The sequence below is a fragment of the Scardinius erythrophthalmus genome, assembly GCF_964197995.2.
Source record: "Scardinius erythrophthalmus genome assembly, chromosome: 16".
NCBI lineage: Eukaryota > Metazoa > Chordata > Actinopteri > Cypriniformes > Leuciscidae > Scardinius > Scardinius erythrophthalmus.
The window spans coordinates 17,609,452-17,636,668 of record NC_138236.1 but is presented as its reverse complement, the minus strand read 5'-3'; the positions used below and the strand labels follow the sequence as shown (position 1 = coordinate 17,636,668).

At 39.5% G+C, this 27,217-nt stretch overlaps 2 protein-coding genes across 2 annotated transcripts; one reads left to right on the top strand and one right to left on the bottom strand.

Annotated features, from left to right (window-relative positions):
- Positions 1-521: 521 nt before the first annotated feature.
- tyrobp (transmembrane immune signaling adaptor TYROBP) lies at positions 522-2,012 on the top strand (the record flags this gene model as incomplete). The annotated part of the gene is made up of 5 exons (XM_081388399.1): positions 522-567; positions 1,381-1,401; positions 1,504-1,662; positions 1,744-1,808; positions 1,956-2,012. The coding sequence occupies 5 exons, from the start codon at positions 522-524 to the stop codon at positions 2,010-2,012; spliced, it is 348 nt and encodes a 115-aa protein (XP_081244525.1).
- Positions 2,013-23,708: 21,696 nt separating this feature from the next.
- On the bottom strand, positions 23,709-26,145 carry lratd2b (LRAT domain containing 2b). The gene has a single exon (XM_081389818.1). The coding sequence runs from the start codon at positions 25,666-25,668 to the stop codon at positions 24,850-24,852; it is 819 nt and encodes a 272-aa protein (XP_081245944.1). The 5' UTR covers positions 25,669-26,145; the 3' UTR covers positions 23,709-24,849.
- Between the last annotated feature and the right edge of the window lie 1,072 nt (positions 26,146-27,217).

Sequence of the window (27,217 nt, the reverse complement as noted above, 5' to 3'; positions counted from 1 at the left end):
CGCATTAACAACCAGGTCCTTCTCACTAGCCGCTTGCTCACGAACCTAACTTACTGTGAAGTGCAATTATAAGAAGGGCATTCGAAAAATTCATCTTTTCAATGTCATGTAAATGAACTGTATGCTCAGATTTAGTTTCCAATGTATTTCAATCTTTAAGGCTAGAAATAGCATATATATTCTAACATTGACAGGATAAAATGTAAACAAATGAAATACTGAACTATATAGGTTAAGTGTGCGTGTGGGGATGTAGGTGAGAGAGCAAGGAACAAGAGAGACTAATGTTACCTCAGATAGCACAAGCACGTGTTGCTCCTCCCCAGTATCCTTTGGTTCTATTTTGATGGATGGTGATAAGTCATCAACACATACTCAGTGATTTTTCACACACAGGCAATTTCCATACAATCACTCTGATATTCAAGGTGTTCTAGCTCACAGCCAGAAAGGCGTATTGCGCTGTTTTAAAGAAACCTCAAGTCAGGGCTGCACCAACCCTGAGTAATTCTGCGCTCATTATGAGAAGGATTCTATACCTAATGGTCCCTATGAATGGACTTTTTGGTGAGTACATTTTACAAACTTTCATAGGTTTTAAGTATAAATGAACTTAGTTAAACTGATTTTTTTATATTGGTCTTCAATCATCAGCATTAAAATGATCCGTTTGCTCTGGGGTCAGTTATACTTTGGCGAATATTTCCTGTCTTTGAACCACAATTAAGACATTTCAATGGTTAAAGAGACTTTTGGCATATTCACTGCAAAACTCAAGATAATATTTGGTAATTCAATAAATAGTAATGTAGAGGAAGCATAAAAAGACTTTCTTTTTTTCATGTACATGAAATTCATGTATATATTCTAAATTGAATACGTATATATTAAATAAGTATATATTGTATGTAATATCTTATTAATAATCATTAACTGGTTGATATGGCATAGCATCTTTCTCCTTTTAAGTGTTCCACCAAATATAAATAGGCAGTATCAGTTTAATGGGGCTGCAAAAAACAATTTTTGTATGTTTTTTGATTGTGGTTTTATGTGTACTTGCACACTGTGAAAACTTTTATGATCAGTAAGTTATGACAACATGTTTTTACATTGCTTTAACTCATAAAAAATAAGTTAAGCAATTTTCGATAAATAAAAAATCATTTTTTAAAGTCAGTTTAATGTAATTTAAGTTGAAACGACTTAAACATCCAAGTTGATTGTACTTAAAAATTCAAGGTAGCAACTTTTTTTTTACATTTAAAAAAAAATACAGTTTGCAAGTAATCAGGATGAAATGGCATTTTTAATTCTGTTGATTGATTTGAGCTCATGCTATAATACAGTTTTTTTTTCCCTTCTCACTTTCATCAGCAGGCTTTGTTGAAGGGAATCAAGGTAATAATTCCTCCAAAGATCTCTAAAATTCAGCTGAATCTTTTTCTTTTTTTTTTTTTTTGCATAGAGCATTAGTGTGCCAATGTGTTTTCTGATTCTCAGACTGCAGTTCATGTTACCAGTTGGACATTGGAATGGTTATTGGGATCATCACGTGTGACATAATCCTCACGCTCCTCATCGCTCTCTCAGTCTACTGTTTTGTTTCCCATCAGAAGAGGAGAGGCAGTTTACATGCGCAGACCAGTTGCTATGGGTCAGGTATGTCTGTTTGTTAGAGAAATCAAAAAATAATCACGACAATGAGTTCCAGTCAAAGTGACACATTTTTCTGATGTTAAGGCAAAGCAAAAAATCACCAGCCATCAATGAGGTCAAAGACAATTGAAGTAGAATCACCTTATCAGGTAAACTGAGCAATATCAGGTTTATGTGTATATATAAATCAGTATTTATTATAAATGCAAAGTATTTGTGAGTTTTAAAACCAATTTTGGTTAAATCTCAACATAAATGTGTTTATGCATGTACTAATTTTCAAAATGGTTTGACAGGAACTTTATGGAGTCCAATCAGATATATACAGTGACCTTCAGCAGTATCGGAAATGAGATGACCGTGTGACATTTAATGTTAATAATGGGTCACGTACACACCGAAGAATATTTGAAGATTGCATAGGTTCATTAAGTTGTCAAACTGCATCATACAAATGTGTATTTACCCTAAATAAGCTACAGTAATTGATTTATGCAAACAATTTTATTATTTTTTAATTCTTTTGATTGGTTGTGGCATACATTTAAAAACATGAATATAAATAAATAAATGTTCATGGGTTATGGAAATGAAATGATCTTCAAGAATTTGTATTCAACATTTTTTTTAATATAGCTGTCACAGTTATTGTCATTTTTATTTATTCATAATACATCTTTGTAATGAAACTATATCAGAATATAATTCCCTTGTTCTTCATGTATAAATAAATATGTTTTATTTTGATTTTGTGGCCTTTGATTATTTTTTGTCTGCTTTTAATAGACAACATGTGGAGTAGAAAGATGCATGAAGCCACACGGATCATGCACTGTTGTGTGTGTGTGTGTGTGTGTGTGTGTGTGTGTGTGTGTGTGTGTGTGTGTGTGTGTGTGTGTGTGTGTGTGTGTGTGTGTGGCTAAGGAAGTGGACACTGTGTATATAGCGGACCTGTTTAGAGAAATCGCATGACCGCAGTGAGTCAGTTAGACAAAAGGGACTTTTTTTTTTTTTGGTGATGATGAATGTCTTAAGTCCTGAATTTTAAATCCTGAATTTCCTGAATCCTGAACTTTAAATCCTGAAACGTAGCTATATGTACTTATGAGCATTTCCACTATTGCTGATATGTTGTTCTATGTCTATGTAAATCAAGTGTGATTATATTAAAACAAAGAAAATCAAGGAAATGAAACTGAAGGGTGCTTGACTTGGCTTGGCATAGAGAGCAATTTAAATGTGCTCCAAGTGTGACCACTTCAAACATCCACAAGAGTGCACTATTATCTCAGTGTGCTACATGTCACATCCAGCGTATACTCTGTCTGTCTTCCTGTGTTCCTATTATGTCCTATTTTGAAGCTCCTCTCTGTGCACTTTACCTTAATGTCTTCTTGATCTACAACAGATTCAATATTTATATTTATATAAAATAATGTTTGTCTTTGCAAACAATGGACGTTTTTGTGAATATTCTGAGAAACCTTGAAGTAGCAAAAAGCTGATATTTATTTCTAAGACATGCTGAACTAACAGCCAACTTTGAATCATACTTTGACGTAATAATCCGGATTACACAGAACCCAAACTGTGAAGCCAGCTTTGTGTTGGGTTTTCAAGTAGTAGCCCTAATAGGAACAGATGGGAAATTGTTGACAGCATCCAATAGGTTGATAGCAAAATTGATTTAGATTTTGCTATTTGCAAACTTTCACCTCCATAGTGGACTAAAGAGAAAGGAAGTGACGTTTTAATAATCGTTCTCATTAATATCCACACCACTATAACTAGGCCTACAGTAGTCAACATTTGAAGTAGATAAAAAAAATCATCAAAGTTGTCATAAGACAAGAACGGGTATTGTTCAAAATTCATGTAGGCCTTTTGAAGTGGTTTTGATCCATTTCAGATGTTGACTATATAACGAGACAGAGGAACGATATCGCTGGAATCACTTTCAGAACGCTTTTCCCCAGCTGATAAACGGTAAAACCATTGACAGACAATCAGAATCCTTTATGCTTTCAAGATCTCGAGCATTTAATGCGGCAGGCGACATAACAGCACGCGTTAACGATAAACAGAACGTTATGGTGCGTTGGCATGGTCGCTATTCGTTATAGTTCTCTTTAGTTATAGGCCTAGTTCTTGGTGTGAACGGGCCTTTAAACGAATTCCCGCAATCCCCGTTATAGCGTGCTTTTCTGCAATGTCACATTTCGGAACACTTTTTTTGCAACTTTAGAATGTAACACATGAATCGATCTTGCTACTAGACGCGTCTTCTTCGTTCAGGCTAGTTGATTCGGGCCTAATGGTAAGTGTTTACTACAGCTATCATTCAGCAGATTTTGTCTTCCACATAGTTATTCTCCCTCAGTTCTGTTCCATGTGTCATGGAAAAGTCAAATACAAACTAAACTTTATGAATTTGGGGTTATTTTTTATAATTAGGCTACAATTTGAATTCAGTGGCGTGTATGAGTGCATATTTCATGATTCTGAGTAGTCTAAAAGCTATTTGTTTGCAGGACATATGGACAAACAAAGAGAGTGTTCAGATGAAACTAGGTTAAGCTAATCTTTTAATAATCTTACGTCAGGGTTCTTTTTTTTTTTTTTTTAATAGGATTTCAAACACTTTCTTTTGCTTCCTGTGCACTATTTACCCAAAGCCTGGCATGCTCGAACTACTCAGAAAGAAACAGCAGGAACTTATTCAGAGAAAGAAACCCAATTATTTTCTGAATTTGGTTTGGTTTGTTTGCTTAATTTTTTTCTCAGTGTGAGAGGAAATCTACCATACATATTTGAGTGTTTACAAACTGTTTTCAACTTTTGATTTACATTTGAGTGTGCAGTATCCCTGCTTTTCTTCATCCTTCTTATCTATTTGAAATATATGGAATGATAAACTGTTTGACTTCATCTAACCATAGTTTACGCTGTTGGTATGTGCTGGGCAGGACAAATAGAGGAGGAGTGTGGCATCTATCCTGACCTTGGCAGCCAGTTACCAGCTTCAGGCTTATGTATCTTGATAATTTATCAGACTATGAAAACACATTCCTTAACTGAACCCACAAGCACAACAAATAGAGTTTATGTCTTAAAGTAAAGTAGACTTACTCTTAATGCTTGTTCTGGTGAATGTATATGAGGTATACATTGTGGATGTTGGAATCTTAATCCATGGCTTGAAATGTTCCAGGAATGGAAGAATTATACATATTTTATAAAGCAAAACTTTGTCGTTCTTCTCTCATACAAACACACACTTGTAAATCTAAATGGGATCATGTCATCAAGTTTTTTTTTTAATTGTTTTTATATACAGTTTATATTAATTAGTGGTGCTTGCTGAAAGCAAGGCATCACTATTGTTATTGCTCATACTTATTATTAGTGGTGCTTGCTGAAAGCAAGGCATCACTATTGTTATTGCTCATACTTATTATTAATGGTGCTTGCTGAAAGCAAGGCATCATTAGTGTTCTCTTGCATACTTATTAGTGGTGCTTTTTTGAAAGCATCACTATTGTTATTGCTCATACTTATTATTAGTGGTGCTTGCTGAAAGCAAGGCATCACTATTGTTATTGCTCATACTTATTATTCTTATTATTATTATTATTATTATTATTCTGGACAAAGTTTGGCGCGTAACTCGCCCCACACCGTTTGTCACAGACCCATGAATGAGGTGTCAAATCGACCGGCTCATTGAGGAGAGGTGTGCTATGACTTTTATAAGCGATCGGGGGTGCGGTGTTCACCCCAGGGGCGAAAAAGCGGCCCAAAAAGTTCCATTGACTTAACATTGCGACTAACTTTGAGCACTCATAGCTCTGAGCGAGGATTTCGCAGAAACGTGTGATTTGCCACATTTGAAGAGGCTGACAGGCTCTGTAAGAACATACCTCACAATGGGGTAAAAGTTGCACCCCTGGGGGGCAGGAGCGTCCCAAAGTTGCCCCATTGACTTACTATGGGGAAGGAATGTCCCGTGAAACACACATGCTTTTCCTACTATGGTAAATTGCATAGGGATTTTGTAATGAACGTAGCTCTGGATCACAGTATCATAGAGACAAGGGGGTGGGCTCATTTTACTCAGACGACCAATCAGTCTCTCAGGATCATTGTGAAGCTATCAAGCCACGCCCTAGCAACCATTTAGAGCACCTTAGCAACAAGTCCCATAGACTTCCATTGAAAGAGTTCAAAGGGATATCTCCGGACTGAATTGTCATAGAAACTAGAGGGTGGTCTCGTTTGACTTGGGGCAGCAAACAGCCAATCATGAATCACCTCAACTCTTCCTAGCCCCTCCCTAGCAACCATTGTCGAGCACCTTAGCAACCAAAATCCGAGAGGGATATCTTCCATTCTGAATGTCACAGAGGCATGGGAGTTGGTTTATATCATTCATAGTGACAAGAAGGCTTTGCAGTTTCGTCATTGGCAGCTGCCAAGCCACTCCATAGCAACCAAACAGAGTACCCTAGCAACCAAAATCCAAAGAGGGATATCTGCCATTCTGAATGTCACAGAGAAATGGGAGTTGGTTTATATCATTCATAGTGACACAAAGCCTTTTCAATTTCATCATTGGCAGCTGCCAAGCCACTCCATAGCAACCAAACTTGAGTACCCTAGCAACCGTTTTGCAAGACCTATATCTCCGCATCAGAACATCGTATAGAGATGGGAGTTGGTTTATATCATTCATACTGACAATAAGCCTTTACAGTTTCATCATTAGCAGCTGCCAAACAACTCCATAGCAACCAAACAGAGTACCCTAGCAACCAAAATGCAAAGAGGGATATCTTCCATTCTGAATGTCACAGAGGCATGGGAGTTGGTTTGTTTCATTCATACTGACAACCAGCCTTTGGAGTTTCATTATTGGCAGCTGCCAAGCCACTCCATAGCAACCAAACAGAGTAGCAACCAAAATCCAAAGAGGGTTATCTTCCATTTTGAATGTCACAAAGAAATGGGAGTTGGTTTATATCATTCATAGTGACAAGAAGCCTTTGCAGTTTCATCACTGGCAGCTGCCAAGCCACTCCCTAGCAACCAAACAGAGTACCCTAGCAACCGTTTAGCAAGACCTATATCTCTGCATCAGAACATCGTATAGAGATGGGAGTTGGTTTATTTTCATTCATACTGACAAGAAACTTATGCAGTTTCATCATTAACAGCTGCGAAGCCACTCCATAGCAACCAAACAGAGGACCCTAGCAACCAAACTCCAGAGAGGGATATCTTCCATTCTGACTGTCACAGAGGCATGGGAGTTGGTTTATATCATTCATATTGACAAGAAGCCTTTGGTGTTTCATGATTGGCAGCTGCCAAGCAACTCCATATCAACCAAACAGAGTACCCTAGCAACCAAATTCCAAAGAGGAATATCTTCCTTTCTGAATGTCACACAGGCATGGGAGTTGGTTTATATCATTCATACTGACAAGAAGCCTTTGGAATTTCATCATTGGCAGCTGCCAAGCCACTCTCTAGCAACCAAACAGAGTACCCTAGCAACCAAAATCCAAGGAGGGATATCTTCCATTCTGAATGTCATAGAGGCATGGGAGTTGGTTTATATCATTCAGAGTGACAAGAAGCCTTTGCAGTTTCATCATTGGTATCTGCCAAGTCACTCCCTGGCAACCAAACAGAGGACCCTAGCAACCGTTTATCAAGACCCATGTCTCTGCATCAGAACATCATATAGAGAAGGGGGTTGGCTCTTTAGTTTTGGTTGGGAAACATTCTGTAAATTTCACCATGGTAACTTTGTATTCACACCCTAGCAACCGTTTACAGCCACCTAGCAACCATATTGCAACATAAAGAAGCCATATTTCAGCTCCACAACAGCGTACAGACATGGTTGTTGGCTCGTATGCGATCATGTACAACACCCTAGCAACCGAGTGCCGAATTTTGCCACTGCAAGCACCACTTCACATTTTCTTCAGGAAATGTACATTCTAGTTCTTTTTATTATTATTCTTCCACACAAAAGTTTGGCGCGTAATGCGCCCCGCACCGTTTGTCACAGACCCCTGAGTGAGGTGTCAAATCGACCGGCTCATTGAGGAGAGGTGTGCTATGACTTTTCTAAGCGATCGGGTGTACGATGTTCGCACAGCGGACGAAAAAGCGGCCAAAAAAGTCCCATTGACTTAACATGGGGAGTTCTAAAAACATTTGAATCCCAACTGCCGTTTTCACACACACAGACTCCAAAGGGCCTGACAGCCCTGCGTCTCTCCCTCTCTCTCTCCCTCAGAGGATTTATATTATCAAGCAGCCAATAAGTAATGGCCTAAAATCTTCATAGCCACACCCTAGCAACCAGTTTCAGCACCCTAGCAACCACTAAGAGCTCCCTAGCAACCACCCTAAACCAAAAAAAAACATTTTTTTATTTTTTTTATATTTTTTAAAGCAATTTTACTCTCGTGGCCTTGCGATATCGCTCCATGCTTGTGCCTATTCGGCCATAGGCACGAGGCCGCAGGCCTCGTGCCGTACTGAAGGCACTCGTTATTAAAGATTTTAATAACTCTATAAAAACTCCATAGTAACCATATTTGACAACTACCAACCACCTAGTAACACCATAGCAACTAACAAAAACACCTTAGCAACCACCCTGAACACCCTAGCAACGTCTAGAAATGCTCTAGTAACCACAAAAAACTCTAGCAAGCACCCAGAACACCCTAGCAACTGCCTAGCAACCACCTAGAACACCTAGCAACTGCCTAGCAACCACCCAGAACACCTAGCAACCACCCAGAACACCCTAGCAACTGCCTAGCAATGCCCTAGTATCCACCCAGAATACCATAGCAACTGCCTAGCAACACCATAGCAACCACCCAGAACACCCTAGCAACCACCTAGCAACGCCCTAGCAACCACCAAGAATACCCTAGCAACTGCCTAGCAACCACCAAGAATACCCTAGCAACTGCCTAGCAACCACCCAGAACACCTTAGCAACTGCCTAGCAACACCATAGCAACCACCCAGAACACCCTAGCAACCACCTGGCAACAGCATCTTGCTAAAAACATAATGGCAACATGCTAATCAAGCTAGCATCATGCTAGCAACATGCTAATCAAGCTAGCATCATGCTAGCAACATGCTAATCATGCTAGCATTATGCTACCAACATGCTAATAAGGCTAGCATCATGCTAACAACATGCTAATCAAGCTAGCATAATGTTAGCATCATGCTAATCAAGCTAGCATCATGCTAGCAACATGCTAATAATGCTAGCATTATGCTAGTAACATGCTAATCAAGCTAGCATAATGCGAATCAAGCTAGCATCATGCTAGCAACATGCTAATCATGCTAGCATTAGGCTACCAACATGCTAATAAAGCTAGCATCATGCTAACAACATGCTAATCAAGCTAGCATAATGCTAGCATCATGCTAACCAAGCTAGCATCATGCTAGCAACATGCTAATCATGCTAGCAACATGTTAATCATGTTAGCATCTAGCTAAAAACATGCTAGCAACATGCTAATCATGCTAGCATCTTGTTAAAAGCATGGTAGCAACATGCTAATCATGCTAGCATCATCCAACCAACATGCTAATCATGCTAACAACATGCTAATCCTGCTAGCATCATTCTAACAACATGTTAATCATAGTAAATCATGCTGGAATGTGTTAAATCGTAATAAATCATCTTAGAAACATGGTAAATCGTGGTAAATAATGCTAAAATGTTGTATATCATGGTATCACAACATGTCAATTGTGTTAGCATCTGCCCAGTGGCGAATTTTGCCACTGCAAGCACCACTTCACATTTTCTTCAGGAAATGTACATTCTAGTTATTATTCTTATTTTTATTCTGGACAAAGTTTGGCGCGTAACTCGTCCCGCACCGTTTGTCTCAGACCCCTGAGTGAGGTGTCAAATCGACCGGCTCATTGAGGAGAGGTGTGCTATGACTTTTATAAGCGATCGGGGGTGCGATGTTTGCCCCAGGGGCGAAAAAGCGGCCAAAAAAGTCCCATAGACTTAACATTGCGACAAACTTTGACGACTCCTAGCTCAGAGCGAGGATTTCACATAAACTTGTGATTTGCCACATTTGAAGAGGCTGACAGGCTCTGTAAGAACATACCTCACAATGGGGTAAAAGTTGTAGCCCTGGGGGGCAGAAGCTGCCCAAAGTTGCCCCATTGACTTACTATGGGGAAGGAACATCCTGTGAAACTCACATGCTTTTCCTACTATGGTAAATTGCATAGGGATTTTGTATTGAACATAGCTCCTGATCACAGTGTCATAGAGACAAGGGGGCGAGCTCATTTTACTCAGACGACCAATCAGTCTCTCAGGATCATTGTGAAGCTATCAAGCCACGCCCTAGCAACCATTTAGAGCCCCTTAGCAACAAGTTCCATAGACTTCCATTGAAAGAGTTCAAAGAGATATCTCCAGACTGAATTGTCATAGAAACATGGGGGTGGTCTCATTTGACTCGTGGCAGCAAACAGCCAATCATGAATCACCTCAACACTTCTTAGCCCCTCCCTAGCAACCATTGTCGAACACCTTAGCAACCAAAATCCAAAGAGGGATATCTTCCATTATGAATATCACAGAGGCATGGGAGTTGGTTTATATCATTCATAGTGACAAGAAGCTTTTGCAGTTTCATAATTGGCATCTGCCAAGCCACTCTATAGCAACCAAACAGAGTACCTTAGCAACCAAAATCCAAAGAGGGATATCTGCCATTCTGAATGTCACAGAGAAATGGGAGATGGTTTATATCATTCATAGTGACAAGAAGCCTTTGGAATTGCATCATTGGCAACTGCCAAGCCACTCCCTAGCAACCAAACAGAGTACCCTAGCAACCGTTTAGCAAAACGAATATCTCTGTATCAGAACATCGTATAGAGATTGGAGTTGGTTTATATCATTCATACTGACAAGCAGCCTTTGAAGTTTCATGATTGGCAGCTGCCAAGCCACTCCCTAGCAACCAACAGAGTACCCTAGCAACCAAAATACAAAGAGGGATATCTTCCATTCTGAATGTCACAGAGGCATGGGAGTTGGTTTATATAATTCATAATGACAAGAAGCCTTTGCAGTTTCATCAGTGGCAGCTGCCAAGCCACTCCCTAGCAACCAAACAGAGTATCCTAGCAACCAAAATCCAAAGAGGGATATCTTCCATTCTGAATGTCACAGAGGCATGGGAGTTGGTTTATATCATTCATAGTGACAAGAAGCCTTTGGAATTGCATCATTGGCAGCTGCCAAGTAACTCCATAGCAACCAAACAGAGTACCCTAGCAACCAAAACCCAAAGAGGCATATCTTCCATTCTGAATGTCGCAGAGGCATGGGAGTTGGTTTATATCATTCATACTGACAAGCAGCCTTTGGAGTTTCATGATTGGCAGCTGACAAGCCACTCCCTAGCAACCAAACAGAGTACCCTAGCAACCAATATCCAAAGAGGGATATCTTCCATTCTGTATGTCGCAGAGGCATGAGAGTTGGATTATATCATTCATACTGACAAGCAGCCTTTGGAGTTTCATGATTGGCAGCTGCCACGCTACTCCCTAGCAACCAAACAGAGTACCCTAGCAACCGTTTAGCAAAACGTATATCTCTGCATCAGAACATCGTATAGAGATGGGAGTTGGTTTATATCATTCATACTGACAAGAAGCCTTTGCAGTTTCATCATCAGCAGCTGCCAAGCAACTCCATAGCAACCAAACAGAGTACCCTAGCAACCATTTTACAAGACCTACATCTCTGCATCAGAATATTGTATAGAGATGGGGGTTGGCTCATTAGTTTCAGTTGTAAAACAGTCTGTAAATATCACCATGGTAACTGTGTATTCACACCCTAGCAACCATTTAGAGCCACCTAGCAACCATATTGCAACATATAGAAGCCATATTTCAGCTCCACAACATCGTACAGACATGGTTGTTGGCTCGTATGCAATCATGTACAACACCCTAGCAACCGAGTGGAGAGTTTTGCCACTGCAAGCACCATTTCACATTTTCTTCAGGAAATGTACATTCTAGTTCTTCTTCTTCTTCTTCTTATTGTTCTGGACAAAAGTTTGGCGCGTAACTCGCCCCGCACCGTTTGTCACAGACCCATGAATGAGGTGTCAAATCGACCGGCTTATTGAGGAGAGGTGTGCTATGACTTTTACAAGCGATCGGGGGTGCGGTGTTCGCCCCAGGGGCGAAAAAGCGCCCCAAAAAGTTCCATTGACTTAACATTGCGACGAACTTTGAGCACTCATAGCTCTGAGCGAGGATTTTGCAGAAACGTGTGATTTGCCACATTTGAAGAGGCTGACAGGCTCTGTAAGAACATACCTCACAATGGGGTAAAAGTTGCACCCCTGGGGGGCAGGAGCGTCCCAAAGTTGTCCCATTGACTTACTATGGGGAAGGAATGTCCCGTGAAACACACATGCTTTTCCTACTATGGTAAATTGCATAGGGATTTTGTAATGAACGTAGCTCTGGATCACAGTGTCATAGAGACAAGGGGGAGGGCTCATCTTACTCAGATGACCAATCAGTCTCTCAGGATCATTGTGAAGCTATCAAGCCACGCCCTAGCAACCATTTAGAGCACCTTAGCAACAAGTCCCATAGACTTCCATTGAAAGAGATCAAAGGGATATCTCAGGACTGAATTGTCATAGAAACATGGGGGTGGTCTCATTTGACTCGGGGCAGCAAACAGCCAATCATGAATAACCTCAACACTTCCTAGCCCCTCCCTACCAACCATTGTCGAGCACCTTAGCAACCAAAATTCATAGAGAGATATCTTCTATTCTGAATGTCACAGAGGCATGGGAGTTGGTTTATATCATACATACTGACAAGCAGCCTTTGGAGTTTCATGACTGGCAGCTGCCAAGCCACTCCCTAGCAACCAAACAGAGTACCCTAGCAACCATTTTGCAAGACCTATATCTCTGCATCAGAACATCATAAAGAGATGGGGTTAACACAAGTTTGACTCAGGGCAGCAAACGGCCAATCATAAATCACCTCAACACTTCCTAGCCCCTCCCTAGCAACCATTGTCGAGCACCTTAGCAACAACAATCCAAAGAGGGATATCTTCTATTCTGAATGTCACAGAGGCATGGGAGTTGGTTTATATCATACATACTGACAAGCAGCCTTTGGAGTTTCATGATTGGCAGCTGCCAAGCCACTCCCTAGCAACCAAACAGAGTACCCTAGCAACCATTTTGCAAGACCTATATCTCTGCATCAGAACATCATAAAGAGATGGGGTTAACACAAGATTGACTCAGGGCAGCAAACGGCCAATCATAAATCACCTCAACACTTCCTAGCCCCTCCCTAGCAACCATTGTCGAGCACCTTAGCAACAACAATCCAAAGAGGGATATCTTCTATTCTGAATGTCACAGAGGCATGGGAGTTGGTTTATATCATACATACTGACAAGCAGCCTTTGGAGTTTCATGATTGGCAGCTGCCAAGCCACTCCCTAGCAACCAAACAGAGTACCCTAGCAACCATTTTGCAAGACCTATATCTCTGCATCAGAACATCATAAAGAGATGGGGTTAACACAAGTTTGACTCAGGGCAGCAAACGGCCAATCATAAATCACCTCAACACTTCCTAGCCCCTCCCTAGCAACCATTGTCGAGCACCTTAGCAACAACAATCCAAAGAGGGATATCTTCTATTCTGAATGTCACAGAGGCATGGGAGTTGGTTTATATCATACATACTGACAAGCAGCCTTTGGAGTTTCATGATTGGCAGCTGCCAAGCCACTCCCTAGCAACCAAACAGAGTACCCTAGCAACCATTTTGCAAGACCTATATCTCTGCATCAGAACATCATAAAGAGATGGGGTTAACACAAGTTTGACTCAGGGCAGCAAACGGCCAATCATAAATCACCTCAACACTTCCTAGCCCCTCCCTAGCAACCATTGTCGAGCACCTTAGCAACAACAATCCAAAGAGGGATATCTTCCATTCTGAATGTCACAGAGGCATGGGAGTTGGTTTATATCATTCATAGTGACAAGAAGCCTTTGGAATTGCATCATTGGCAGGTGCCAAGTAACTCCATAGCAACCAAAAAGAGTACCCTAGCAACCAAAATCCAAAGAGGCATATCTTACATTCTGAATGTCACAGAGGCATGGGAGTTGGATTATATAATTCAAAATGACAAGAAGCCTTTGGAATTTCATCATTGACAGCTGACAAGCCACTCCCTAGCAACCAAACAGTGTACCCTAGCAACCAAAATCCAAAGAGGCATATCTTCCATTCTGAATGTCGCAGAGGCATGGGAGTTGGTTTATATCATTCATAGTGACAAGAAGCCTTTGGAGTTTCATGATTGGCAGCTGACAAGCCACTCGCTAGCAACCAAATAGAGTACCCTAGCAACCGTTTAGCAAAACGTATATCTCTGCATCAGAACATCGTATAGAGATGGGAGTTGGTTTATATCATTCATGCTAACAAGAAGCCTTTGTAGTTTCATCATTAGCAGCTGACAAGCATCTCCATAGCAACCAAACAGAGTACCCTAGCAACCATTTTACAAGACCTACATCTCTGCATCAGAATATTGTATAGAGATGGGGGTTGGCTCATTAGTTTCAGTTGTAAAACAGCCTGTATATATCACCATGGTAACTGTGTATTCACACCCTAGCAACCATTTAGAGCCACCTAGCAACCATATTGCAACATATAGAAGCCATATTTCAGCTCCACAACATCGTACAGACATGGTTGTTGGCTCGAATGCAAACATGTACAACACCCTAGCAACCGAGTGGCGAGTTTTGCCACTGCAAGCACCACTTCACATTTTCTTCAGGAAATGTACATTCTAGTTCTAAATACTATGCACTGACTCAAAGTCATACCCAACCCTTAAAAAAATATTTTTTTGTATTTTTAGAATTAAATGTTTTTTTTAAATGGATACTTTATTGATATATCAATTTCACAATTGAGGACATGCCCCTAGAGACAATGAATCCCAAAAAAAGAGAGTGGGGACATGAAATTTGCTCTTTTCCGGTTTGACAAAGAGTCCATTGCTCAGCAGTTGAAACAGGACGAGTCGACATGCTCTTGATAGCAACGAGAGAAGATGATAATGTCATCAAGATAAATAAATACAAACTTGTTTAGCATATCTTGTAGCACATCATTAATAAGTGCCTGAAACACGTCTGGAGCATTGACTAGCCCAAAGGGCATTACCTGATATCATAGTGCCCATTTGGAGTGTTAAAAGCCGTCTTCCACTCATCTCCTTCTCGTATCCTAACAAGGTGGTAGGCGTTCCAAAGGTCTAATCTTGTGAAAATGGTCGCCCCTTGTAGGAGTTCGAAGGCAGTGGTCATTAGTGGCAATGGGTAGCGGTTCTTTACCGTGATGTGATTAAGGCCCTGGTAATCAATGCAAGGCCAAAGTTCGCCATCCTTCTTGCCCACAAAGAAGAGCCCAACCTCTGCCGGTGGTGTAGATGGATGGATGAATCCGCTGTTAAGAGCATCATTGACATATTCCTCCATGGCAGCTCTTCTCTGGGGCAGAGAGGGAAAAAAGTCTCCCTCGATGAGGGCAGGAAGTATCGTCAGCAACTCGGAAAAATAACACAGAGAGAGACCTGAAATACCACAATTAGTGCACCAACCAGTCACTACCCTAGCGGCCCAATCTACATGTGGATTGTGAAGGGATAACTGCCAATAATTAAACGGAACTCTGGTGAATGAATCAAGAAAAACGGTCTCTTCTCCTTATGACAACCAGTTTGAAGATGGAGGGGCGTAGTGCAATGGCTTACCTGACCATCCAATGCGGTTATGGTCAGGGGTTCTTGAAGAGAGATGGGCTGAACTCTCAGGTGTCTGTCCAATGTAAAGTCTATCAAATATCCAGCAGCCCCCGAATCAACGAAGGCCAGAAGCTTGGTTGGTAGAAGATTGGTTTCCCCAATCCAGTGAAACATCGAGTGAACCCAGAAGCCGCAGGTCAAGGGAAGGTGATAACTCATGTCCCAGCCCCGTCTTCTTGGATGAGATTTGACTTTTCCCGTCAACTCAGGACAGTTGGACCTGAAGTGGTCTGGCTTTCCACAGATCAAGCAGCATTTCCCCCTCCTGCTTCACTCCCTCTCGGCTTGTGACAGTCTGGCCCTTCCCAACTGCATGGGTTCCTCGAAATTCATGGGAGGTGGAAGTGAATCAATGGCACTGCTAGAAACTTGGGGTTCAGGCAGCCCGACCTCCCCACGGCGTTCCCGTATGCGCTCTCGAATGCAGTTGTCCACCCAGCAGTGTCAATAAGGGACTCTATTGTATTAAATTGTAATTGCATTAACTAAATTAAATTATCTTTAATAATAAATTGTAATAATCTAAATTGTATTAATATTTGTATTATACTCATGTTTTTACTGTATTTTTCTTATCAAATAAATGCATTTAATAAATAAAAATACATTTTATACCCTACCCCTAAACCAAGCTCTCACAAAACCTATAGACATTATTAGATTTAAAACAAGCCACAATTTGGCTGATATTCAGCCCTTTATGTTAGTGAGGCCACCTTGCTAAGTGATCACACAAGTCAGTTTTCAACATATTCAACTGTGATGGTATTAAGTGTTTATATAGCCAAGCAAGCTTAGGCTACACACACACACACACACACACACACACACACACACACACACACACACACACACACACAAACTGGCAACTGGCTGGAATTATGGAATCATTCCATGACCTTTTACTGAGCACACAAGCCTTAAATATACCTTTGTAAATGCCTCCCTGCATAACCCAACAGGGTTGAAAGTGAACTGCTGTTAGTTCCCCATTTTTTCATCTGGTTGCACTCATGTTATTTTTAAGAAATCTTATTGTGCAACTGTTCAGAAAACACACAGTTCAGAAAAATGGCAAATAGTACTCAGTAATCTGATGGTAACAGGGTGAGTGAATGTGGTGCTGTAAAAGCTTGGGTGCTGTAATTATCTTATGCCTTGTTATCTTCCTGCCCTCCCCATTGCTACATTATGAGGCCTGGTCTTCTAAGGGAGATTGGATGCCCCGTCAAATCAAACAAACTCCCTCTGTGTTAGCACTCGGCTGGCTGGTGTTGATAAAATAGAAAAAAAATCATGCTGATGGGAGAGGATTCGCATAAACCAACACCAGCAAGTAGAGCTAATTCATCTTCACTGCTTTACCGATGATGGACAAAACTGGTTATGTAGGTTCAATTTATTGATATATTCATGTTTTTGCATTAAATCACACTATACTTTTTAAATGTTTGGGCTCAGTTGGTAGAAAGTAATAGTCTTATTCAGCAAGGATGCTTTAAATTGATCAAAATTTAGAGTAAAGAGTAAATACTTTTTTTTATTACAAAAAAAATCTAATAAATGCTGTTCCTTTGAATTCATTGAAGAATCCTGATAAAACTGTCATAGTTTCTACAAACATTTTAAGTATAATGTTTTAACATTGATAATAATAAGAAATGTTTCTTGAGCACCAAATCAGCATGAATGAATGGTTTGTGAGGGATCATGATGTGACACTGCAGTAATGGCTGCTAAAAATTTATTAGACAGATCAATTAGAAAGAAACGGTTATTTTAAATTGTAATAATATCCCACAATATACAGTATAAAATATAATTCAATTAAAAATTAAATTTACTGTATTTTAAAACAAGTAAATGCCTTGGTTGTGGTTAGATTAGTGTTGTAGTCATGACCACCTTAGTCTCGCGCAGCCAGAACTTCGGACTGACAGCAGAAGGTCTGGACACTATCGCAGCTTTTCTTGGCCTAGGACCACCCAAGAGGACGTCTGACCGACATGTAAAGCAACCAATCACAGTTTGTTTTGTTCCACGTCATGTTTAGAGGCGTGAAAATGTAAAGTGGATGTCCCTAAAATATCAGACCAGGGTGCATCTAAATTATAGATAATAATTAATAATAAATTATTCATTCAAGAAGGTTGTGAAAGTTTAACAGTGCAACAGTGGAGCAGTGAACTTCACATAAATCCAGCATTTAGTTGATCCTAGTTAGTGCTCATTGTCACAGTTGTAAACACAACAGCTTTTCTCTTCCATGAGGGGCTTTGACGTTACGATGGCTTTGTTTGGAACATTAAAGAACGTGACACGCACTTCTCCCGGAAATCCTGTAGAATTCAACCAATCAGATGAAGACTTCAAAACTCCTGAAGTGTTTCCCATTTTGTGTGCCACATGCATCAGACATTCAGCTAACAATCTGTGGGCTTGACGTCTGAGGCTGAGACTAAGACCACCTAAACCAAGACAAAGACCATAGTGTGCTGAGACCAAGACAAGACCAAGAGCAAGGCAGGGCTTTTTTTGTGCAAGTTTTGGGGGGCATTTTTTACATAATTCCATGTTAAATTCTGACCTGGCAGAACGGTAACAAAATCAATTAGTTATTGATTGCATCTGAAGCAGGAAGTTTTACATCCAATCAATTAATTGAATCAATCAAATTAATCAATTAATAATGTTAGCAAATACATCAGACAATGTGACTGCAATTTAGTGATGTCCCCGCAGTTGTTGTCTTGATCAGTTTTGAATTAAAATCCCGAGTCCTCTTAGTCTGAGACCAAAACAAGACCAGGTACAAATACGGTCGAAACCTAGACAAGACCAAGACCTTTAAATAATGCTCTTGACACCAAGATCTGTCTTGAGTGCTACAACACTAGGCATAACACAAGATACTTCTTATGTAACTTTTAAACGGTAATATTAATTAGTTCAGGCAGGACATATTGAAGGCCCCCTTGTTTTAAAGGGATAGTTCACCCAAAAATGAAAATTCTGTCATCATTTACTCTCCCTCAAGTTGTTCCAAACCTGTATGATTTCCTTTCTTCTGCTAAACACAAAAGAAGATCTTTTAAAGAAGGATGGTAATTAAACAGTTGCTGGTCCCCATTGACATCCATAGTATTTTTTTTTTCCTACTATGGAAGTCAATGGGGTCCATCAGTCGCTTGGTTACCGACTTTCTTCAAAATAACTTCTTTTGTGTTCAGCAGAAGAAAGAAAGTCATACAGGTTTGGAACAACATGAGGGTGAGTAAATGATGACAGAATTTTCATTTTTGGGTGAACTATCCCTTTAAACGCACCCCATTTAAATAGCCAGTAGGCTTTAGTTATGTCATTGCTATGCACCACGATTAGCTATTTTGCTAGCCACTAGCAGATGTTATTGGGGGAGGGGCATTCTCATTCAAGAAAGTATTTGATTTGACAAAAATCATCATCAATATTTTTGATTAAATGTGTATATATATCATAATCACCTTTTAGTAAATAGGGCCTAGTACACTTAAAAATAGGTGGCTTCAAATCTAATAAACCTAATAAAATAATATATATACTTAATAATAATATTGTTATTATTATTATCTTTCTTCAAATGTAATTGAAAAGTTCTATTAGTAAATTTGTCATTACCCTTTTCATTTGCATGAAAATTGCAATATGAAGAAAGATGAGAGAAGCCATGCAGAAACAGGAGTCTCCATAGCACGTTTCAGTACATGGGGTCAAGTGAAATAGTTCACTCTATCAAAGTTTCTGACCCAATTTAGATTTTTCCTGAGCCAGTGCTGGGAAATAGATTGGATAATTTGATTCTGACTTGCCCTGGTAATTTTCCGCCTCTGTAAGTGTGTGTATAGGGTGTGTATTTGTAGAGAGCACTACATTGTTCACTGGCAGTGAGTAAAAGAGTGTTGTGTGACTAAAGTGCCAGTCAGAGTGAGCTGGGCGAATACGTGTCACATTGATGATCCTTGGCCTGAAAAAAGTCAGTAACAGGGTCATCCTCTTAACTTGTCAGAACACTGGAGCTTTGCAAACTGACAGGGCCTAAGGGGCATATTCAAAGTGGTCTCTCATTTTCCTGCTTCTCATTTATTGAAGTTGTTTAAAGCATCCATGGTAGGCTTGATGCAATGTCAGGACTTGTGAATCTCCAAAATCAGTACATCAAATGTGTGTTTGCACTTGTTTATGAAGCAGCTTTATAAGAAAATGGCACAAATTCATTGCCCCTGATACTTCTTTCTGCTTGAACTGAGGCCGAGTTCTTCAGCACACGGGATGGCTCTGACACCCTCTTTCACTGAGGGTATTAAAACCCAGTCATAAAGAGCGTCATTCACTGCCTCTGTTGCTCTGCATCATGGGGGCACATCAATGGCTCACCAGTGACTGGCCACAAATTAGCCAGACAAGAAACATAGGGAGCTGAACGGCTGGCTGTGCTCTGGCAAATATGGGATTAGAGAAGATTCAGGATATGACACAAAAGCTGAGGATGAGTGTCAGAGGAAGCGGAAAAAAGAGCAATGGATGGATTTAAAACTTCATCTGATGCTTGTGCAGCAGGCCATGAATATCATGTCATGAATGAATGGCTGAGGTTTCATCATGACTCAGCATTTTGTCAATCCCAGACAGATGGCTTTCGTCAGCAGCAAGTCGTAGGTGTTGTATTTTTAGAATTAAAAGTTAGTAGAACACATGATGAAGAAGTGTTTTCTGTTCTGGCCTTGACTTTCTGAAAACTCAGAGACATTATGGCAGAGTGCTCTCGAGAGAATGGCTTTGACTGGTACGGTGCAAACGCCTTAAGTGTTATTTGGCCAAGGAAATCCTGGAAACTGTACAGCTCTTCTGATAAGATGTTTCCTGGAACACATTGTTGTGCTCACTGGAATACAGGAGGAGCAGGACTGTTCTGTTCGTTACCAAATAATTGATTCAGTGTCTCCAGGTAATATCTTTTTCTATTGTGATATGTTTCTTAGGGAGTTGCTCTGATTGATGACTCTTTTTCACAATCCATTGTTCCTGGGCCTGTACAGACTTTTCCAAAATTAAATGCTCACTTAAACATATACAGAATCTGAATAAATTATGGAAGAAAACATATTAAGAGCAGTCAACAGCTCAGTTGGATATTTATAAGTGTCTTTTTTTAATTTATTTATTTAGGTAAGGCTTCCTAGCGCTGCCTCTCCTGTGTCCCTGAGCTTTCCCAGCTATTCCCAACAATTGTCTGAAGCATTTTCACAAGGATCCTAGGAAGGGTGTTGTACTTCCTCTTGTTCCTCTTATTGTATAAGCAGATAAAAGTCAGAATATCCTTACATGTACTGAGGAAAATGGCCATTTTGTAAACCTTGTGAACCCAAAACCTTATGGTTTTATTATTTTATTTATTTATTAAGTTTTTCTAAAAGCTAAGTCTGCTTTGTCTCAGTTTGTTTAGTTAATACACTTCAGACCAGTGCTTCAGTACATTTTATTCCACCATCTTTCACAATTCCTTGCCAGTGTCAACTAGCTAAAGTGCAAATAATTCTTTCCATTTTGCTCTTTCTTTACATGCCATTGGATATATAAAGATTTAATCTGTCTTTTACTTGCGGGAGACAGTTTTGATTGCTGTTGGGAGTGTAATGATCCCATGTAATTAGTCTCACAATAAATTGCAATAACACATTTCACAGCTGGGAGTAGCTTTGTTGCACTGGAATAATCTTCCCTGGAAATGAAAGACTTAGGCTATTTAGTGTCTGATGCATGTTTTAACACTTCCTGAGAAATATTATCATCATGTGAAACTGAAATGTATTAAGTTACGGACCAACACAACTAATGTTAAATCCAAATGATTGATTCACATTCAAATTGGATACAAATTGTACTTTTTACTGAACTAAAAGAATCGGTCATACAGTTTATGATAAAAAATTATATCCTACCCACAAGTCTATTGTTATGCTACACTGCATTTTTTTTTTTTTTTTAAAGCCAGCCCAAGGTTTTTATTTCCAAAAAAAATGCTTAATTTCCATTGGTTGTTAAACCAGAACATTTTCGTCATACCTATTTGTGTGAGTCGAATGATGTGATCGAAATGTTTACTTTATTTAGTCTTAATCTGGTCACATTTCTGCTTCTTCCCAATTTCTTCCCAAATGTCCATAAAACACACACACATAAAACCCTGAAGAGATAAGATGTGCTTTGAATTTCATGATACAAATGGTCATAAATGGTCTTAATTCTTAACAAATTCTGCAGGATTACAGCTATTTTAGTCAGGAGAACCCGAATGACTCCTTTCATATCTCAGCTGCAAACTGGAGTTTAAACCCTCATCAGCAATGGAATTATAGATGACAAAAAAAAAAATCACCAGGACAATACAGCTTATTATTCCTCTTCATTAGCCTTTTTTTCCATGAAAGGGGCATTTTTACCAAATTAGCATAATGCTATTGAAATTGATCTTTTTATTCTATGCAGCGATTTAAATTCACATGATCCATTTGAACTTCAGAGAATGAGCAGCAAATTAAAACTGGATCAGTATCAAGAGAATTCATAGCTATCAAATCAAAGAGCTGTAAATAATTGTCCCGAGTTATGTATGTCTTAAGTATCTCCAGTTATCTCATTTTTATGGCTGTGGTTAAATTATCCATTATATTATTAAAAATATACCAGAATCAGGAAGAGATTTATTGCCAAGTATTTAAACACAATGAATTTGTTTTGGTGACAGAAGAAGTGCCCAGTGAACAGAGACAAAAACAGTACACAGATAAAATAAGATACTATATATATATATATATATATATATTCAACAATTAATCTTTTTTTACATTTCCTTTACAATACTAATTTATACATAACTGCTGTTATTATAATATAAAAATGAAATATTGGATGGTCATGTTTGCCTCTTGCTATATCAGTTTAGAAGAGGAGAAGTAGGTGAGTGAATGGATTGCGCTCATTTTCTCTCTCTGGAATTCAGACATGTTTTACTATCACCAGACCTTCTAGTGTAAACAGTCTCAACGTTTCCATGGAAGTGAGGGAGGGTATGAGAGTCAGAGCCACAGTCAGACTAACCCAACAAGCCCTGGCAAAGAAAAGGGATTAGAAAGATAACACATTATAACAGAGAGTAAGGGTAGAGGCTGACCAGTTTATGCATTTGTAACTTACTACTATGATATAATATAAACAGTATGATGTCAAAACAACAGCTCAATCTGAGGGGGTAATCAGTTGTGTACTTATCATTTAACATCCTGTCCTCTCTTATACAGAAAGCCTCACCCTGTTGGAACAAGAAGGGCAGTTTGTTTATATGTTGTCTAAGTATTTCCGTGATAGTCCATAAAATCATTGCACAGAAGACAGCAGTGTGGCCCAATACTTTGTTTGATGTACTGCGTGGTAAAGGAGAGGACAGCTTTATGTGGCTCTTCTCAGAGGATTTGGAGATGAATGTCAATCACTGGGTAGCTGCAAAGACTCTTTTAAAATAGCTATTTTATAGTTTAGTCTCTTTTGTGGGACCTGTGGAGCATCACACACATTTACAGGCATAATGAGCCAGTGAGTAATATACAGATAAGATCAGAGCTTAATTATTTGTCTAAACCAGCATGGTTATTTGATGAAAGCGGAGTTAAAAACACTTTTTTATGCTTAAATCTGAGCGTAATCAGTCAGTATCTTAAATTAGATGAGAAATTAGTTTAAACTGAGACTTAAATCTAATTAAGACGTCTAGTTTGAGACACTTCAAAAAGCAGTGGTTATCTTTCCTGAGCATCTGTACATCTTATCGAGCACAGTCAACTTCTCTAGCAGATCTGTACAAATCCTCTCCTCTTTGGCTAAACAAAACTTTCTGTGGGCAGTATTATCTCACAGATACTACCAACCGGGGGGATCTAAAGTCTGGTATGACGCAACAAAAAGACATCAGAAACTCGGAGCCCACATATTTCTCTCTTATTATGTCCCCTTTTTTCCTTATTGAACAGTTTTATTAAATCCCTGATGGGCAAAACAAAAACAACACAAAAGGCAAATATATGCAGCATGAACATAAGTCAGAAGAAGAGAATGATTCATTTCTGCTTACCCAAAACCTAAAGGGATAGTTCCCCCAAAAATGAAAATTCTATCATTTACTCATCCCTCAAAGTGTTCTTAACCTATGAATTCCTTTCTTCTGTTGAACACAAAAGAAGGTATTTTGAAGAATGTCGGTAACCAAACAGTTAATGGACCCCACTAACTTCCATAGTTAGACATTCTATGGAAGTCAATGGTGGTTATTCATTTGATATTCACTACGTGGCATAATTCAAAATGATTTAAGTAAAATCCCAGGGAGAACACAAACTATATCTTCAGAAATCCTTTCCTCTGAACATTTTACACTCTTGGTTATTACTTAAACAATTTTAATCATATTCATAAATGAATGTTTACTTTTTCCCTTTGGGGTGTTTTTCATCATTAAATGCTTGGATGCTCATGAAATAAATATGATGGAATCAGGAATCATCTCTGGGCAGAAAAAGCTCAGTCGCCATTAACAGACTGGAAAAAAAGCCATCCATCAAACGGAAGGGTTAATCTGAACTGAACGCTGAAATACATATATAATATGAAAATATGTTCTCTGTGTATGAATGAATAACAGGCTTTAATATACTAAGTTCTGTAGCAAAAATATATATGTAGCCTACTTGTTTAGGCAACTGAAGCTGATTAACAGAACATTGTACTGATTATATCACAATCGCTGAAGAACAAAACCATATTAAGTAAAAATAATCAGACTTTATTGAAATAATAATGTGTCAAGGGAATACATACTATGAATGAGAATGAGATCATTATAATGGAAAGGCTTTCATAAAACGTTCCCTTGGATGTAAATACAGCAAAGTGAGGGAATGATCATGTCCTTAATCCAAAAACACCAGGATTATCATTGCTAACAAGCTGAAGTTGTCCAATTTATAAAAGTGCTGCTGACAGAAAACTCTCTTGAGAAACAGATGAAATTGCAACACTGCCGCTGTGGCTTGATGTGATTACAAATAAAGCCCATATCCTCCACGATGAGGCTGTTTGTCCACTAGAGAACCTCCCTATTTGATCCTTCAGTTACAATTGTAATCATTCTCAATCTCAGTGTCTTCTGTGCCATTTAAATGATTCTCCAGTTCCTGTACGACGGCTTCCCTTCCCATTTGGTCGTTTCTCCTCTTTTCCATGATCAAATCCTCTAAACTTTGAAAGTCCAAAACATGACTTTTCTTCTCAGACAGCTGCAGTTTCATCTTGTACGGCTGCTTTCCAATTCGAATCTCCCCTCCGATTTTGAATTCGCGTTTGCCAAACCTGCACCAGGCAGCGAAGCATTCAGAGTTCTTCCAGCAAACATCTCGCTCTTTCATCCCCACTTGCTCCATGGCATTCTGCACCACAACATCCGGGCTCAGCGCGCGGAACTTATACAGGTCGTTTACAATTCTGCCCCTTTTACCTTGACTTGCGTCCAAAAGAAAGTCGCATTTAATCTCGTTTCTATACAAATGAACTACCTGTAGGTCGCCAACATATACTGCCCAGTGCGGGTACTGGCCAATAGCCACAAACTCCACCAGGTCACCGGGGTTGCACTTATTCGGTAAGTTCTCGCAAGACAGCGTTCCCACTTCGCCGAACCTGCTGTTTCTTTCGTATATGCACTCGTCGCGATAATAGACCGCGCATTCTAATTCATTGCGGCAGTCGTAATGTTTCACGTCGTCCTTTTCTGTCTCCTCAATGTTGTCCTCTAGCTCGTCGTCATCCGCAGAGAAAATATAAGACACGCCAATCCGTGGAGTGTCGTCTTCTGGGTCGAATCCATTAGGGTCAGTCGTGGGTAATTCATTGTAATTCAAATGGGTAAGTTTCTCCACTTGATTCCCCATAACAGTGTCCGAAACTCGTGTGAACAATTTCGCGTCCCACCTGTATCGGGATTTCAAAAACGCAACACGTAGACTAATCCGGCTTTGGAGCCCCGTTCAGGTCTAAGTCCATGTCTTCTTTTTATCAGCGAATAGTTTGGAGTAGTTACGTGATGTAAGTTTTGGCATATCATACAGTTATCCGAACTGTTTGCAAGCAGTTAGATACTGTTGAGTTTCAGTCTGCGTTCCGAACAGGTGCGTCTCACCTGCTCACTTCCTGGTGTGAGCCGCAGACAGGGGAAGCCCATCAGACACAGAGGTGAACCCACGGGGAGCTAGTCCTGCGGTTAACGTCCTCTGTAAAGAATTGTTCTTTTGATGATTTATTTCCTCTCTTTGCACGTAATAGATGATGTCCCGGGCTCTTTGAAGTTATGGCAGAGGCAGAAGCAGCGCTCTGTGTAAAATAGTAGCGAGCACGTTAATGTTTACTCAAGGCACGGTCAGTTAAAGAAACAGCGCACATTTAGACTGGATTCTGGTAGCGGATTTAGTTTTTTCTTTTTTTCAATGAACTAAACTCACTGAGAGCTAGTCTACAGTTTAAAGATTACCTTTCTGATCAGATGCTTATACTTTATAATCAATATACATAAATACGAGAGTGGATGCCAGTTAACTGGTTTTCATTGACTTCTAGCGTCTTATCTGAACTTTAAACTCAAACATGTTTAGATTTTCAGACATCATGATGACGCAATAGCCTAATACAGAGTATCTTAGCCTAATACAGATATAGCCTAGTAGCCTACTACAAATCAGTTCTTTAAAATCTTAAATAATTACTTATTAGCCTATACAAAGAGTGCAAATTATTGATAATGAACCCTTTTAAAATGGTGATAAGTCGTCATAATTGGGTAAACTTCTGTAGCGGTGAAGAGGACAACAACAGCAAATATAATTTTTGTATTCCCATTTGCTTCAATAGCAAGATCCATGATAGCGTTTCCATTACTTTCCCAAAGAGGGGAAAATATAGAGTGATTACAGCAGTTAGAAGAGAGAATGGTGTGAAATTTGATGTCACTCAGTCATTGTATTAGAAGCACCTTTGCACCAGTGTTAATTTGTTTTTGTTTTAAGCCTAATTAACTGCCAAGGTAATATAACACAAAGTAGTGTTATACATGAAGGCTATATTTAAAAATAATTAAAGTAAAATTTCAAAAATTGTACTAGATTTGGACATTTAAGAATGCCTTTATATAAGGTCAAAGAAAACAATTTGTGTGCAACAAATTTGTGTGACCAACTTGAACCTAATTTTTCACTCTCACACGAAAGTGTCTACACCGGATGTGACTGTTGTCGTGCCACATCATGCCTAGCCTGGTTCTTCCAGACTCTCGTACATTTCATTTGTACAGAGAGTCTGGCCTCGCTCCATTGAGAAACGTTTACTTCCTTGTAGGCGGGTTCTCTGTTAAAGTTCAAAACTATTGGATCTGCCCAGAGTCACTCAGGATCTGCCATAGCCAATCGCTAACGTGTGGTCGTCCGAATG